The sequence below is a fragment of the Phocoena sinus genome, chromosome 16, assembly GCF_008692025.1.
Source record: "Phocoena sinus isolate mPhoSin1 chromosome 16, mPhoSin1.pri, whole genome shotgun sequence".
NCBI classification, from domain to species: Eukaryota; Metazoa; Chordata; class Mammalia; order Artiodactyla; family Phocoenidae; genus Phocoena; species Phocoena sinus.
In genome coordinates this window covers 34421735-34439412 of record NC_045778.1, presented here as the reverse complement: position 1 = coordinate 34439412, position 17678 = coordinate 34421735, and the positions used below count along the sequence as shown (strand labels likewise).

The 17678-nt window shown below is 35.1% G+C and overlaps 1 protein-coding gene across 6 annotated transcripts in view; it reads right to left on the bottom strand.

Moving 5' to 3' along the window:
- Positions 1-17678, bottom strand: part of CCSER2 (coiled-coil serine rich protein 2) — a 160671-nt gene that overhangs the window by 9777 nt on the left and 133216 nt on the right. For 2 of the 6 annotated variants that reach the window (XM_032607902.1, XM_032607904.1), the window contains one exon: positions 7226-7310. The exons of 3 other annotated variants lie outside the window; for them this stretch is intronic. In XM_032607902.1, coding sequence (XP_032463793.1) covers positions 7226-7310 — 85 coding nt within the window. Of the gene's footprint in view, positions 1-6323; positions 7311-17678 lie in introns of those variants that run through there. One more of the 6 variants, XM_032607901.1, reaches the window with a different exon arrangement.

Here is a 17678-nt window from a genome sequence, read left to right as displayed (position 1 = left end):
GCTAGTACAACACAGTACTGAATCACTGAGCTTTGGAAGTCAGACTGATCTGGATTTGAGTTCTGGCTCTATCTCTATCAGTGAGATATTGGGTAAATTATCTTACTACTCTGAGATGGAATTTTGTAACTTGTAAAATGAGGATAATAGTGCCTACACCTCACTGAATTGTTGTAAATCACAAATGATAACATGCATATAAAGTGCTTAGTATTATGCCTGACACATTACAAATACTTGAGAAATATTATACTCTAGACTGTAAAAGAAGGGTTTCCCTTCTTTCCAATGGTAGACAACCAAACTCTACGCTCACATGCATAATCTCTAGTTATCACAAGACCCTAGGTGGAAGGTACTATCTTCTTTTTGTAAATGAGTAAACTGAGGTTAAATGAAATTAAGTAGAATCTCCAAATTCACAGACTTTAGTAAATGGCAAAGCCAGAATTTGAACTGACAGAGAATTTAAAATGCAGCACTAAAATTTTATTATTCTTTGATATTTGGGTTAAGTCCAATGAGTTCACAGACTTTCAGAATATGCAGTATAGCCAGATGATTGTTTTAAAAACTCAAAAAGACAGATTCAATACCAACATTCAGGTATTAACCTTCCTAGATAATGTCCTATTTCCTTCTTAGCTGATCTGTCCTACAGAGGATAACTCTCAGACACCAAATTCAAGCCACATGGTGAAGCAGTATTTCCAGGGAAAAGTGGTTCCAAGAGACCCACTGGAGGAAATATACTGAACACAAGGAAATGCAAATTAGCACTCATCACAAAAACTCTTCACCTTCACCCTTTCATAGCACTTCAAAGATTTCTAGCATTAACATAAGAAAAAATAGTCATATCTGTAAACATACAAAGGAAGTTTCTGTAAACATTCTTGTTCTAAAGTCACCAATAGTAAGACAGCAGCTAGAAACACCAAGTCCTGATGGAGTAAAAATATGTCAAAGTGTGTAAGGTAGAAAACAGAAAATGTTCATAAAAATGCTATTGCATAACAGACACAGGAATGACCTAATATTATTTTCTTGATACATACAAGTTTATTATCATTATTAAATACATTTCAAAGGTTAAAAGGAAGATGGTAATGGAGCCATTTGTAACATGCCTGTAACTTCATGCAGGCTCTGACATGCATCATGCAAACTGGGGGGGAAAAAGTTACAATGAAGAAGGTGGTAGGAAAAAATCTGAAATTGTACTGTACCACGCTTTGTCAGAGAAGTAATGGACTAACTTCTCAACTCCTTGCCAATGGCATAATGGGAGAGCAGAGACAAGAAAAAGACAGGACAGTGGTGTCAGAGACCACATACAACACCAAGGAATTGCCATGACTGGGTAGCAGCCAACGGTATTTGCTTTTCTTTTGTTGTATTTTTCTAGGACTTATTATTTTAATATATTTCTATAAAATGAAAACATATTCTTAATAGATTTATACCTTCTTGCTGAAGTGGTTTGCAAGTTAATACAAATATTCATATCCACAGAACAGTGTATATAATCTTCTTACCCTTAAAAGGAATCACTTGAAGAATCTTACCAAATAAAATACTGAAAAGAATTTTGACACAATTAATATTCATACTCCAAAGATCTAAAAAGGTTTAGCTGCATGTAATCCCTTATAAAGGAAGTAGAAATTATTTTTAATAATTTCAGTCTTGCATATTATAAATACAACTGAACGTTAGTTTACTTTTAACTGCTGCTGCATTAAAGACCAATAAAAGAATAATCTGATTTTCATGTACGTCTTAAATATAATGTTCTACATTATAAGCAAGGCTCCCCACATCACTATAGAGATGGAAGACAGGACTGGATCCCTAGTATAACTAGATTCAAAGAATTCTGGTCTATAATTCACATGAACCCAATCAAAGCTTCCAAGGATTCCTGAGGACCAGGAATGCTCTCATTCCCTAGATCTCAGAATAGTGCCTCTAGATCTCAGAGAACTTAGGGAAGATATCTGACTGATAAATATAAATTATAAATAAGCAATTTCTGAAATAAGGAGTTCAATGACTTTTCTAAGTTGATCAGTTAACTGCTTTTAAAAACTATTAACACAACACTGTAAAGCAACTATACTCCAATACAAATTAATTAAAAATATAAAAACTATGGGCGTGAATAATAGTGACTTAAGTAAGTATTTACTGCACAGGCATAATTAGTGTGAGATGCTTAATTTTCATGGGTCTATATCTCTAAGACAAAGAACCCATCAGCATCTACCCCTGGGATGGAGAACAGTTCAGGGAAAAAAAAAAAACTAAACTAAATAACATCATAATAGTACAATTACACTGCTGTGACCAATACGCATGGTATATTTATCCAGAGTAGGATACTGCAGGCACTATGACATGGCAACAAATACAGCTAACAAGACAATCCCACAATCTGCAGAGCAGGCTATAAAAGGCTTATACAGATAACAGCAATTGCTTTGTTTCTCATAATTGCAAGGTGTTGAGAAAGAAACTAACCCATGCCTACGTTTATGGGACGGCCTCCTGGACCATGAGTTTGATGCACATTTCTAGTCAATTAACCAGTGACTAATCTGCACTTGAATTAACTGCAAGTATGGACACAGTGCCATATTCTATATCAACCACACTTTTAAAAAAATAGCTTACTGTAAAATCGAATTGTTCAGTTTTTACTGAGTTACTCTTTGACTTCATCAAAAATATTTTATTTTTATGAAAAGTCACTCTCAGAGCTAAATTCTCATTAAAGCACTGACTGATGCTATCTTTACATGTACAATTGATTACAGTCACATGGTGAAGCCAATCATATTGAGCCACGTTAATGTATACCTTATGAACATGTTTGACAGTTTAACAATACACATCAAGCATCTCTAAAAAGCACACACCCTTTAAGAACCATCCTTCTAGTGCTGACACTGATCTAAACACAAGAATAAATTGCATTACAATAGTATCTCTGTTTAATAGGGGAAAATGGAAACAACATCAATGTCAAACAACAGGAAAACATTAAATAAATGATATCATAGTCACATGATGATGTATTATCATGTAGCCATTAAAATGTTTTCAAGAAATATTTACTATATAAAAAATGCTCATATAATACTATGTGAAAAAAGCAAAACAAAAAACTGGGGAAAAAATATGAGAGTATCATACATATGTCCTAACAGAAAGTACTGTTTCATGAATCTTTAATCTGAATATTAAATATACACACACGTGTGTCTTGGGTTGTAAATATATAGTTTCATTCAGTAAATATATACTGGGTTATGATGTAAAATGAATTTGTCAAAAAAGGTTTGTGAAACAACCCCTGAAGGTTGTAAGAGGAGGAGGAAAATATAAGGCAATATAATTGCCATTCTTAATATAATTCTGGTGAATACAATTAGTGATTATTATAATATAAATTTAGAAATCAGGCAGCACTGCATCAAGAAACTGCTGGGCTGGATTGGGAGTTTGGGATTACCAATGCAAACTATTATATATAGGATGGATAAACAACAAGGTCCTACTGTATAGCACAGGGAACTATATTCAATATCCTGTGATAAACCATAATAAAAGAGAATATGAAAAAGAATATATGTATGTATAACTGAGTCACTTTGCTGTACAGCAGAAACTAAATACAACATTGTAAATCAACTATACTTCAATAAAATTTTTTAAAAAAGAAACTGCTGGGCTTAATATGGCTATTAAGACATAAACATGTATTTGTTACTTTTGTTGCTTAAAAACAACTTTTTTCTTCCAATTTAAGTTACTGTATGTGGAAGCTAAAGGAAGTAAGATTTCTAAATTCTTTCAAGAAAGGTGTTAAACAGAGAATTTTAAGTCTCTTTAGGCATGATAAGAAATAGGTATTATTCCAAGATATACTTTTTGAAAAGTCAGGTATTCCTGAAAGCATATGCTCTGGCAAGAAATGTTATTTGAGATTACCATTAAGGCTGTTACTTGCCAAAAGTAATTATTTTTATTAAATTTTCATACTGTGAGGTAGGTTTTATATATATATATATATATATAATTCCTAATTTTACACAGTTGGAAATTAGAAAGACTAAACCAATGCCAGTTAAGTCAGTTGGACAAAAGCTGAAGTGCCTACTGACAGCAGGAAGACCTTTGAATGTTTAAATGTAGATATTTTCTGCTAACCTAGGGAAAATTTAATTTGAAACTGGGAGATAAGCATCATCAAGCTGAGACTAGTAATACACCTGAGAAAAGGAATGTAAGTCAAAATTTCCTGAGAAAGTAAAAAAAAAGACCAGGATTTTCCTTTTATCTCCATTTTTTTAGAGTTATTCTTAAATTCACCAAGAACATCCTTGGCCACTGCAGCTTTCTGGAGTTACCAGAGCTAAATAGTCCCTGTAAACATTAGTTATTTCACTCTCTGCAATATCTACAACAGGCTCTCTCTTTATGCCTGTTTTATTAGGTCCACTACTCTTACACATTTTAAAAAACAAAACCAAAAACAGACTACCTTGCTGAAGACTAATAGCCAAGCTTACCTGGCTTCCGCGTTTACAAAAAAAGGCAGTTCGCTTAAGTTGATGTTCAAGAGGGCATCAGAAAGAACTTATTATTGAAACACGATAATGTAGGAGAACTCTCTCAACTACATACCATCACTTACAGAATTAACCTCTCCAAAATTAAAATCAGCACTAGAAATCACAAACTGACTAAATGTGGAGAAAAATATTGTTTCACTGAATATATAGCAGTTTAGTGCAGGAAATGGGGACACCTATTCCAAAACTCTCTGGAAAACTACTGGATTTACTCCCATAATTTCATATCCTTCTCCTTCTCTATATTTTATCGTTATAAAATAATAAACATTATTATTTTACACTCTTTTATATTTTTTTTATACTCCTTCAGGCGTTCTCAGGGTAAATTTAAAACAGTGTAGTAGTTTAAACATATTTCCTTTAAAGGAACCTTCGAAGCTCAATAAGAGCTGTCAAAAAGCTGTGAACAGGGCTTCCCTGGTGGCACAGTGGTTGAGAGTCCGCCTGCCAATGCAGGGGACGCAGGTTCGTGCCCCGGTCCGGGAAGATCCCACATGCCGCAGAGCGGCTAGGCCCGTAAGCCATGGCTGCTGAGCCTGCACGTCCTGAGCCTGTGCTCTGAAACGGGAGAGGCCACAACAGTGAGAGGCCCACGTACCGCAAAAAAAAAAAAAAAAAAAAAAGCTGTGAATAAGTCCTCTAGTTAGCACTTTCCACAAACAGAGTTCTACAAGTCTCAGGGCCAGTTCTCTTAGCTGCATAAGCCACGAGAACTTACCCAGGAAAAGACTCCAATGTATATACCTTCTCCTAGGTGGCCAACACATCCAAACTCTGGCAAACCAAACTTTCTTTTTGCTAACTTTGAGATGCAGAGAAAGCAGGTTTGACCTAGAAAAGCTAGAAAGACAGTTCTTGATAGTAGTGCTGAAGGACAGACGGTGCTGCTTCATAGTTGGAAATGAAAAAAATACCTCTGAACCCAAAGGAGAAAGAAGCATTTGGAAATGGAGAGCCAACGATTCAGGTGAGGGATAAGTAATTTCTAAAGCTATACAAATGAGAAACTAGTGAAACGGGTGCTTCTGGGAAACATGTTTTAAAAATAAATCTAAACTATTTGTAATACTGAATAATTAACCTTAAACTCCAGTTCCATATTACATGTAGCTGAGAAGGAGAATAAGGGAGAAGAACAGTGGAGAAAAATAACAGGGACTATAAGGGGGCTTCAGAAAAGTTAAGGTAGGTGCGTAATTTACCTCAGTCTGAGGTAAATCTGTCAACCATGCAGTATACTGGCTACAGCTTAAGAATACATTATCATTTGTTGTAATTGCCCTTTGAAATTCATATTAGTTCACTAGCAATTTAGTATAATTCTTTATGTGCTAGCCATCTTCAAATAGAGGAGAAAGCAACCTAATTGAAGCAAAGGAAGTAAAAAGGAGGATTTACAAAGGTGGTAGGAGATGGGAAAGGAGGAAAAGGGAGGAACGCTTTCACCCAACAAATTAACTTGCTAGTAAATAAACTTGATATAAAAGTCTATGCAAACTCTATTCCATTGTTCTTTAAAAAGTGCAAAAGGGAAGGAAAGGCATAATGATCAAAAAATAAACTTCAAACCTTGTCTCAAATTCATGTTGATACTTTATAATTGACTAATTCAAGAAATAAAGTTTTATTTGAATAAATCACATTTAAAAATTTTAACTGCTTAAAATTTCCCCCTTTTGGACCTTTGATACTTCACATGACTTTGATAAGAATAATTTATGAAAAAATTGATATGAATCACAAATCAGGGCAAATCTATGGAAAAGGCATAAAAGTGACTCTGATAACATTTATATCTTTTTCATTAACATTAGCTTTTTTTGGGTGACTTTTCAAAAAAGATAAAATATAACCAACTTACCAGTTATATACTTAAGTACATAATACAAAATAATAAATGCTGTTTTGGAAAGCAGATTTAATGTAAACAAAGATTTTTTTTTTGAAGTCAAACAATTACTAAATCATTAGAAATGTTAGTAAACCATGCATATTCAAAAGCCATTTCTTCTGTACTGTAAAGCAGCTGATAAATTAAAAGACATATTAGTTATTAAAAAACACTCTTAAAAATGATTTAAAAGATTTTTGTATTAGATGACAGTGAAACACAATCAACACCTTTTGATTAGAAAATATTTAAAGAAATGTGCAATGGTCTAGTAAGCCTGCTCCCTAAACAATATGCATCTGTCCATTATACTACTGCAGATAGTGTATACATTTTTAACATGACTAGATTTAAAAAATTTTTATTCATATATCTCAAGGTCATGAAAATAGAAAATATATTAAAGACAGATGCATGTCAGTAGGTATAGGGTCACTGGCAATAGGTTTAAACGGCATTAGAATGACATTAACTTCAGACAGCTTTCCTAAGGCTCTAAGGAGAAAAGTCTATTTACATGCAGTCAAAGGAAGTATTAATTAAGAGAGGAGAGCCCAGGGAGTGCTGGTTTAGCGTGTGCCTGCAGGTCACTCTGGAGGGAGAGGAGGTGCTGGGGAGGGATAGTCATGCAGAAGGGGAATACCATGAATGGGAAGCCAGAGCAGGATAGGAGTGAGAGACACAGACTCACTCTGTCTGCGGTGCGGTGGAACAGTCCGTGGGATGCCTTGGAAGGAGCCCTGCCAAGGAGAGAAGGAGGGGGCAGAATACCCACCCTGTGCAGAGAGAGATGGGGGTAGGGAGGTATAATAAAAAAGGGAACCAAAAAATAGAGAAACCACAGTCATACTTTAAAAAAAAATAACAGTGTTAATGAGAAGACAGATTTCATTTTTTAAAATACAGGCAGCCCAAATTACTAAAAATATATCATAATCCAAAACTAGTTATTTTTCATATGTTAAGAAAAAAATTATTTTCCTCTAATATTTGTAGTTAATGCATATGAAATAATATATTTTTTCTGGCATACAATTACATTTATCATCATGTATCTCTTTTTAAAGTAGCAGATTCCAGTTTTTTTGCAAAAAATGAAAGCATTTAAAAGGGGAGATAGACTTTAGGAGTTAAACACACAGAAACTGCATCAATAATAAATTAGGCATTAAAAAATTATCATACAAAATTTTTTTCTTTTTTAACTCATAGGTTTTCAAAGGATTAGCAGCTAAAATAAAGAACATTAGCTGAAGATAGCAGAACCAACAGAGCATTCAAAAGACTTAGGATGTTGTAAGAGTGAGTACTATATCAAGAATGTGACATACAGGCCACAGGTTACACATGCAAACTTTTTAATTTTATTAACTTGTGGCTTCTTAGCTTTACTTATTTTGATCAGATTATCAGAACTGGAAAACAACAGAAATGTCATTTACTTCTATTTCCTCACATTCCAGGTAAAACTGGGTCTTCAAGAGAGAATTTGTTCACACAAATAGAACCAGATTGGGTCTCATGTCTCTCTGTTCCCAGCCTCCTCACTGATGAGACATATCCACACATAAAACTATAGAAACACTCATGATAGCATCAAGAAAAATGAGCTTGTAAATCATCATCACCCAGCTCAATTTGCAAAATAAAGTATGCATAATTTTTCACAGCAATTAATCTGATATAGAAATGATGTACTAGAAGATTACTAATGTATTTTACTGATGTTTAGATATTTCGGGAACACTGATCCAAATAAAAAACTTATGTCCACTCCTGTATCAACATTCCTTGCCTGAGGTTCAGTATAATCATACACATTTAAATTTAAGAATAATCCTACATTGCTCACTACAAAACAGAAACCAAAAAAAGATCCATTTTCTATGTCGATTAAGGAAACAAACAGCTACAAGAAACTAAATAAAATTAATGATCTTTAGAGTATCCTAGTAAATAAAGATCTTGTCTTTTGAAATTATTGTAACTTCTCCACTAATTTAGCCATGGGTGTTTGTGAAAACAGTAGGAAATATTTAATAGGGTGATGACCCCAGGTGCTCTCCATAGATATTACCTGATACAACTCGATTTTGCTGTTTCAGAGATGTTTTGGTCCAAAACCTTTACACAAAGCAAGTCCTCAGCCAAGAAGGGGCATGTACTTTTCTCCCTATGGGCTTTACCAGGCAGGACCAGCTTCTACTCACTGCACTGGGTAAAGAAACTTTCAGATAGGGATTTTGTATATAAACTAAACCAGCAGTCAGAGATTCCTTCTCAAAGAAATAAGGTCTCCCTGAGGGTTTATGGAAATAGTACCCACTGGGAATCAGGGAACTGTGTTTTTCCTTGGATCTTCTAAGAGCCTATAACCTTGAGAAAGCCACTGATCTTCTCTGAGTCCCAGTCTCTTCATTTGTAAGATGCAGGATTGGAATGTGCTACAGACTAAGTCATTTGTGTCCCCGCCCCCAAGTTTCATATGTTGAAACCTACTGCCCCGGTGTGATGGTTTGGAGGTGGGCCTTTGGGTAGTGATTAGCTCATGAGGGTGGAGCCCTCACGAATAGGATTAGTGCCTTGTGAAAGAAATCTCAGAAAGCCCCCTCACCCCTTCCACCATGTTGAGGACACAGGGAAAAGACAGCTGTTTATAAGCCAGGAAGCAGGCTGGTGCCTTGATCTTGGAATTTGCAGCCTCCAGCACTGTAAGAAATAAATTTCTATTGTTTATAAGCCAGTCTGTGGTATTGTTATAGGTGCCTGAACGAACTAAGATAGAATGGTTCATCTCTAAGAAACGTCTCACTTTTAGTTGTAATTCAGTTGGCTCACACACCCCCAACTCCAGAGTCACTGTTATCCTTTAATTTTATAACTCTATTTATACGGCACTTAAAACAATCAACTGTATTAAATTGTCTCTCATGATAAATCATTAGTTCTTTAAAATAATTTAAGTGAAAGTATCTGTAAGAATACCTAGAACCTGTCAGGAGTTTAAAAGATGTTAAATGTCCCACATTCTCTGCCTAACCGTCCCCAGCAAACGGGAGACTCTGTTTACTGATTCAAACTGAATTAAATTAAGTTATTGTGTTTACCTAGAGATGAAGATATAACATTTGCCAGGCCTGGACACACCCTGCAAGCAACTAAAAATCTTAAAAAACAAATACAATGATACCCATTCTTTACTCCCCCAAGACCAACAAATCAATGAGATATCAACTACACACCTACCAGAATGGCTAAAATTTAAAAAATAATAATGACAACACTAAGTGCTAGTGAGGATGCAGAGAAACTGCATCACTCATACAATGCTGATGAGAATCTAAAATAGCACAGCCACTCTGACAATTTGCCAGTTTCTCTGAAAACTAAACGTACAGTTATAATATTACCCAGAAATCGCACTACTGGGCATTTATCCTAGAGAAATGAAAATTTACATCTACACAAATATTTATAACAGCTTTATCTTTAATAGCCAAAAACTGGAAACTACCAACATGTCTATCTATTATAGACACAAGTGGTTAAAAAAACTGTGGAACATCCATATTATGGTCTACTACTCGGCAGTAAAGAGGAACAAATTACTGATAGACACAACTACTTGGATGGATCTCCAGGGTATTATGCTGGGTGAAAAAAAGCCAATCTCAAAAGCTCACACACTGTATAACACCATTTATATAAAATTCTTGAAATGACAAAATTTAGATATGGAAAACATTAGTGGTTGTCAGGGGTTAGGAATGGTAAGGGAAGAAGTGGTTGTGACTATTAAAAGGCAGCGCAGAAGAGAGAACTTTGTAGTGGTGCAATAATTCTGTGTTTTAAATATGGTAGTTGTTGCAGGAATCTACACAAGTGATAAAATGGCACAGAACTATGCATTCTCTAAAGTCAATTTCGGTTTTGACACTGTACTACAGCTATATAAAATGTAACTGTTGTGGGATATTGGGTGAAATAAGGGATCTATTTTTGCAACTTCCTATGAATCTACAAGAATTTAAAATAAAAAGTAACAACATAAACAGAGGAGTAAAAACAATGCACATTAGAGTGATACTGAGGGAAATTATTTGAAACGCTAATTATATTGGTAGGATCATATTTTCTTGGGGAGAGAAGGAAAACATGTTTAACGACCTTCTCATCTCTATAAACTAAAGGTAATTTCCCTGATAATAAAAAGATGATTATATATTCCTTTCAATAGTAAAAAAAAAACAACTGAAACAACTATAAAACATGACTAACTAAACCTTGAGACCAGGCAAGTTCAGAGACAGCAGACATGTGAGCAACACCAAGCAGCAGCGCTAAGAAACAGCATGTGCTGGCTCCCCATGATTCCACGTCTACTGAAGTGTTTCTACAAAGAAGGGAACTTGTACGGAAGACCCTAACTTCGAAACTTAGAAGACGTATGATTTATAAGATGTAAGGAAAGGATGGGAAACATGATTTTGAGCAAAAAGACAGTATTAACAAAGAAAGAAAAATTTCCTAGACGGATAGATCTCTTCCAGCAGTGAGTGCTGGAATACACTATACTCCTGAACTGAAGATTGCTGGAAGTCACAGCCATGTGAAGATAGATTTGAGAGCCAGAAGGTCTAGTCCCCGTAACTGGAAGACATGTCCACCATCCTCTGGTCCAGAAACAAGGCCTCACTGTCCTATCATCTGATTTACACTTTGCTGTCTGTCCATGAGTACCATAAACTAAGAATCAAGCAATGTCTTTTATTTAGTATCCAAAGCCCTTAGTACTGGGATTGAAATACAGAAAAAACTAGTCAAAGTTCAATGAATGAATGAATAAATAGACCTATGGTTTAAAACCTGAAGGAATTTTCTATTTTGTGGGTTTTTTTTGGTTAATTCCTGCTACATAGTTCAGGTTTAAAGCCAAACCCAGTGACCTCCATTCAGAGCTGCACTATCCAATATGGTTGCTAGCAGCTACATGGGGTTAAGCAGATAGTCTCAATTGAAATGTGGTATAAATGTAAAATACACACAAGATGTCAAAGACTTCATACGAAAACAAAAACTAGAATGTAACATATCTCAATATCTTCTTTATATTGATTACATGTTCAAATGGTACTACTGGGTTAAATAGAGTATTTTATTAAAATTAATTTTGCATGTTTCTTCTTGCTTTAATTTGGATACTAAAGCATTTATATTATATATGTAGCTCACATTACATTTACATTGGAGCACTAATTAGAGGGCAGGAAAGTGCATAATTCTTTCCTAGTTGATGCTGTGAAGATCCCTAAGCTCTGCCCAGGAAAGGGCCTTTTGCTCAACTGAGTCTACTTTAAATCTTCTGCTGACTTTTAGGATGAAGATATGAGATGCTTTCTGCTGGAGAAATCACAATGGTTGTATATAAAAACAAAAAGCAGTAGGAATGCATATGAATATATCACATCCAAGGGGGAAAAGAATCTACTTGTAGGAAAACATAGGATATCTGACATATAGTTTAACCATATGCATAACATTCTAGTTACACTTTAAATCGGTGGGACAAAACACATACATATGCACACAAACAAGAACAAAATAAAAGAATACGAAAACATTAAAAAACAAGAGTATCTGGATTCAGGGTTTTAGAGGAAATTTCATTTCTCTCAAGATAAAGCCTAGGGAGACCAAGTAAAAACATCTTTCTGTGAACTCAAACCTTGTGGGATAAGATAAAGAACAGTGAGCCAAGTTCTTCAGAACACATGCAGCTCTTCCCTCAGCAGCTGCTTTTTCTTAAAGCAAGGGATGAGAACACATGAGAGTTACCACCTGAGCTTAGAGGATGGAGAACTTTTAATCTTAGCACTGAAGAGATAAAACTTTTCCTGATTCAGGAAGATTAGTTTGCTTGTGTCTCCCTCTTCTGGGAGAGCTTAGGAAGCCTCCTGGAATGGTCTTATTTGCTCCGAAAGGGGTCTGTGGCAGTTGGCACTGTAGCACTGAGCTTCCTTAGTGGATGAAACTCTTTACTAGAGATTTCTGTCTTCCATAAACTCATTCCCACCTCCCACCGCCCCACTTTGAATCTACATCTATATCTAACTTCTCTGGCACCTTTCAAGTTCCAATCCTACATATTCAAACTCCTCTACCCTTCTGTCCTGCCAGAATCTCAATCTCAAGTGATTAAAATATATATCTAAAACCTTTAGCAGTTTTCTTACCAAATAAAATCCCTTCTCTTGGTTCTCCTATTTTCTTAACTGACATGTCATCTTCCCAGTCATCCACATTTGATAACTTACATCCTCTTCTTCCCATTCATCACACCTTTTCATCTAATCACTTTTCAAGACAACAGATTCTGCCTCAGGGATTTTCTCTCCATCTCCATGAGAGATCAAAAATCATAGGTTAGCCTCATCTCCTGGGCTATTATAATAATCTTCTAAGTAGTTTTCCCTGCCTTCGCTGTGTTCTCACTGGAACTGATTCAATCCTACTGGGCCCTGTGCTAAGCCACTAAGCACAGATGGAGGAAGGAGACACAACCCCTGCCTCATGACAATCACAGTTTCTCCTCTCACATTACTCTCCCTGTAACAAAATATAGTTAAGTCTGGCCCCTGCTAGAACCTTCTGGCTACAGAATTAAGTTGAAAGTTCTCAGTCTAACATCTAACTCTCTCCATAATGTGATCCAACTCTAACTCTCCAAACTTCTCTTTCCTCATAATAATTCTTACGTAATCATTACTACTACCACCACCAATAACTACACTAAAACATGGCAAAGTATAGTAAATGATTTTAAAAAACAGAGAGGTAACAATCCAAATGTTACAGTTAACAATCGTAAAAGAAATTTCATCTGGTTGGTAAATTTTTATTTAATCCATGCCCAGGTATTCCTTCTGTGAAAGATAACAAGCAGCCCCTAGTGCCCAGTGATCTCATAAACAATCTCACAGAATACCATGGTTACTCTGAGACCATGGTAACATGAAACAAAGTAAGGTCACTGCATAATTTTGCCTAAGTACAGATAAAGGCAAGGTCACACTGTGCCATCCAGAAAGTACTCTAGACTTTTCTATCTTCTGATAGTATCCAATCTGAGCAAACCCGATTCCTTAGACCCTCCCTCAAATCATCCAAGAAAAGCTCAAATCCTATAAAAGGTTCTTTCTGATACAATCTTGATATCATTTTTCACGATGTGTGTTCTCCCTGGCTGCAACATGTAATCCACCCAACTTGTTTTACAGATATATTCCTGGTGGGCTTTGGCTGAAGGTACATTGACACTTCACTGCTCTGAATGACCAGGATAGCTATATTTGCTTAGAAATTTTAGGACTAGGTAAGAGAAATGGTATTATTTTCTGCTATATCAGGAATATCAATGTAACTTTTTGAAAGAACCCTCTGAGCATAATAATAAAGAGACATTCTCCAGGAAAAAATTTTAGTTACATCTGACATTTAAAAAATAGTAATTTTCTAAAACATCTGTAAAAATGTTTTTGTAATTACCTAAGAACAAGAGAAGTTAGAATGCTCCAACAAATAAAGGCCTAATAAGTTACCACTCTGCTAGCATAAACTAAAAGAGGAGCAACTTTTATTACCTCTTATGGAAGCTGATTAATTTCTCTAAAAGACTAATTTGATCATGCTGCTTCTTGGAAACCTAACAGGATCATCCATTTCTCACTGATTGCTATCTAATATTAAAGTCTAAGAGTAAAATCTCTCTATGTCCTGCCTACACCCTCACTGTGTTAAGTCAGTAAGTTAAACCCTACATTACACACATGAAATCGATACCAGCAGTGGAAAACTTTGGTGCTGTCCTTTGTTTTCTAACTACTGTGCACACAAACTTTGTTTCTTTCAGTGGACATTTTATTTATTTTATTATTTTTTAAAAATTTATTTATTATTTATTTATTTTTGGCTGCATTGGGTCTTTGTTGCTGTACAAGGGCTTTCTCTAGTTGCGGCGAGCGGGGGCTACTCTTCATTGCGGTGCGCGGGCTTCTCATTGCGGTGGCTTCTCTTGTTGCAGAGCCCGGGCTCTAGGCGTGCGGGCTTCAATAGTTGTGGCATGCAGGCTCAGTAGTTGTGGCTCACGGGCTCTAGAGTGCAGGCTCAGTAGTTGTGGCACACAGGCTTAGTTGCTCCGCGGCATGTGGGATCTTCCCTGACCAGGGCTCAAACCCGTGTCCCCTGCATTGGCAGCCGGATTCTTAACCACGGTGCCACCAGGGAAGTCCCTTTCAGTGGATATTTTAAACAAAGTTCCAAAAGTGCCTACTTCAGTTCTGGTATTTGGTATTAGAGGATACGAATTTACATACCCTTAAATTTATGACCAGATAAATCACTCAGCTGCTCTAATATCTATATTTCATTTGTCCCTAGCCTTGTAAAACAATTCCACTTTTCAGTTATTGGTTTCAGGTGCTATTGCTCATAAACTACAGTGTAAAAGACACACATAATAGAATTCTTGGTGTGCTGTCATACTCACATGCATACTAAAATGTGATGTCTCAGTACAAAGATGGTTCCTATCAGCATTTAGCTCACTGAAACATAGGTCATATTTAACGTTCAATGTCTAATATTGATTAAACATTATTGCATGACCATTAAATATTACATGTTTATACACCAAAGGATATAGATATTTCACTTAAAATACGTCTAGTGGCATATTTTAAATATAAGTAATAGTGAATATAAATAAAAAGCTTAGCAAAGAAATAAATCCCTTAATTCCCTTTGGAAATATATATATATAGTAATGTAACGACTCTCTAATTGGGAGAAAATGGCACATCTAAGTTTAAAATCAGGTTATTAATCTTACATAAAAATTAACCAATAATACTGCCCACTTCCAAATCAGAAAGGCATGTGGTCTAAAAGAAAAAGGACTTAGGAAAGAGTACTTGAGACAAATCTTTGGGTTATATTGTTCCTTATATTTAACATTTCATCTTATCTCCCAGGCAAGGGGAAAAAAAGGAGCAAAGTTCTTTGCTAGCACATGTATCATGACTGGTAGGACTAAGTAAATTCCTTCTCCTTTGGGAATTATAAACAATTGATTTTTTTGTGTGTGATATGTCTGTGATATATTTTTCTGATTCAATATTTTCTATTTTATAAATAGTTACAATAGGAACATAGTTGACTGTAACATTTTGCAATATATGTATGATCCAATAAATCTGAGTCATGAGAACCTAATTCTAAGCACAAAGGATTGCAAATAATGCTGATATTCCAATTCTTGAATTTATATAAATTTTATTCATATCTATTAAATATGCTATAAAGTGGATTAATCTGTGATTCAGTACTAGAAACTAATTCCAACAGAGCATTTAAATTTTATATAAAAGCATCTTTCTTAACTCCTTTGCTATATATAATAAGAGTTAGTTCTTAAAATATGAGAGGAAACTAGTATCAGGTCAAATTGTGCACAATCTGAGTTTTAACTTTAACGGCAACTTTCCCACTGATACCAATAAAACTGTTTATTCCTACACTCAATTTTCAGAGTAATCCAGGTTGGGTCATTATGTGAATCCTTTGGGTCCATCTTGCAATCCCTTCTTTGAGATTCAAGGGCATAAATAATAAGCTTTGATGGTGTGAGTCTAGAAATGTATTCTGGTATTTTGTCTTCTCTAGTTAATTTAAGATGTTCAAACAAATGTTCTATAAAAGTACCTATCATGAAAATTTACAGTTTACTTAATGTGCAAAATAACTATTCAAATCTTCAAATACTGATGTTAAATGCTTTAAAAACGATATTGGAAATACATTTTAAAAACTTAAAATTCAGTCCAAGATAATATTATTTATAAGAACATGCTTGTACATGGATCAACAATGTCATTCTATGTTTAAAATAAAGTCTTATAAGTTTAATTATTTAAAGTGAATCCTTATTTCTCACATAATCACCATTTTCCTGCATATGCCTAGTCTCTTCAAGTATTCTTGTATGAATGATTAGGAACCTTCCATGTTTTTATTCTTCTTTCCATGTTATCCATTTCACTATTTTATCTGGGCATTCTGTCCCTCAGATGAGAACATTTGGTCAGAATTTGACTTATCCATTCTTCTTCTGAAGGTACCATCTTCTCCTACAACTCATTTTTACCTTCTTTCTCTTTTTTTCCACTACCTAAATATGAACTCTGTCTTTTTTATTTTCTTTCATTTCTTCCAAAAATTGCCTTCACTGACTTCCCTTTATTGTTCCAGGTGGCTTTCCTATAATCCATCTAAGTCTACTTCATCATTAACTCTAGAGATGCTTTGTCCAATATGGTATCCACTAGCCATATGTGGCTATTTACATTTAATTACAATTAAATATTATTTATAGTTATCTTCTGCAGTCACACTAGCCACATTTTCAAGTATTCAACAGTCACATGTAGCTAGTGGCTACTGCACTGGACCTCAAGGAAGCTCTATGAAAGAGTGCTGATGTAGAATAGTCTCTCATTCTCAATTCTGGAACTCATCTCTGTCAACTGACATCTTTTGCTTTCTATGATTCAACCACTACCTTCACCCTTTTCACCAAGCTTGATTCTTCCACCTAGACTTTCCCAATCTTTTGAACCTTATAGCACTTTCTACACTTTAACTATATCACACCGTCAGTTCCTTTAATAAGCACTTGTTAATGGAAGAATCCTTATTTGTCTGTATATTTTCTTTCCCAATTCCCCACTTCTACTTCAAGAGGCTAATAACTGAGATGGGAGGGGCTCACCAAACTTTTGTTGAACAAATTAATTATTAGCTTTGTACTTTATACAGAGCATACAATAACTACTTATTAGATGAAAAGAAATAAGCATCTTATAAACTTTAAAGGCCTATAGCTAAGTTTAAAAAAAGCAGATTGTTGAATACACTAACCATTATAATTCCCTGTTCATTTGTGTTAACGAGGATTCCACCGCTTAAAATAAGGCAAAAAAAGAGCAAGGCTGGCTTATCAGGCATTCTTTTACCATAAAATACCTGTTACTTGGCACCATACAATAGGATAACAATGACTGATAGCCATGATGACTCTCTGGTTCAGG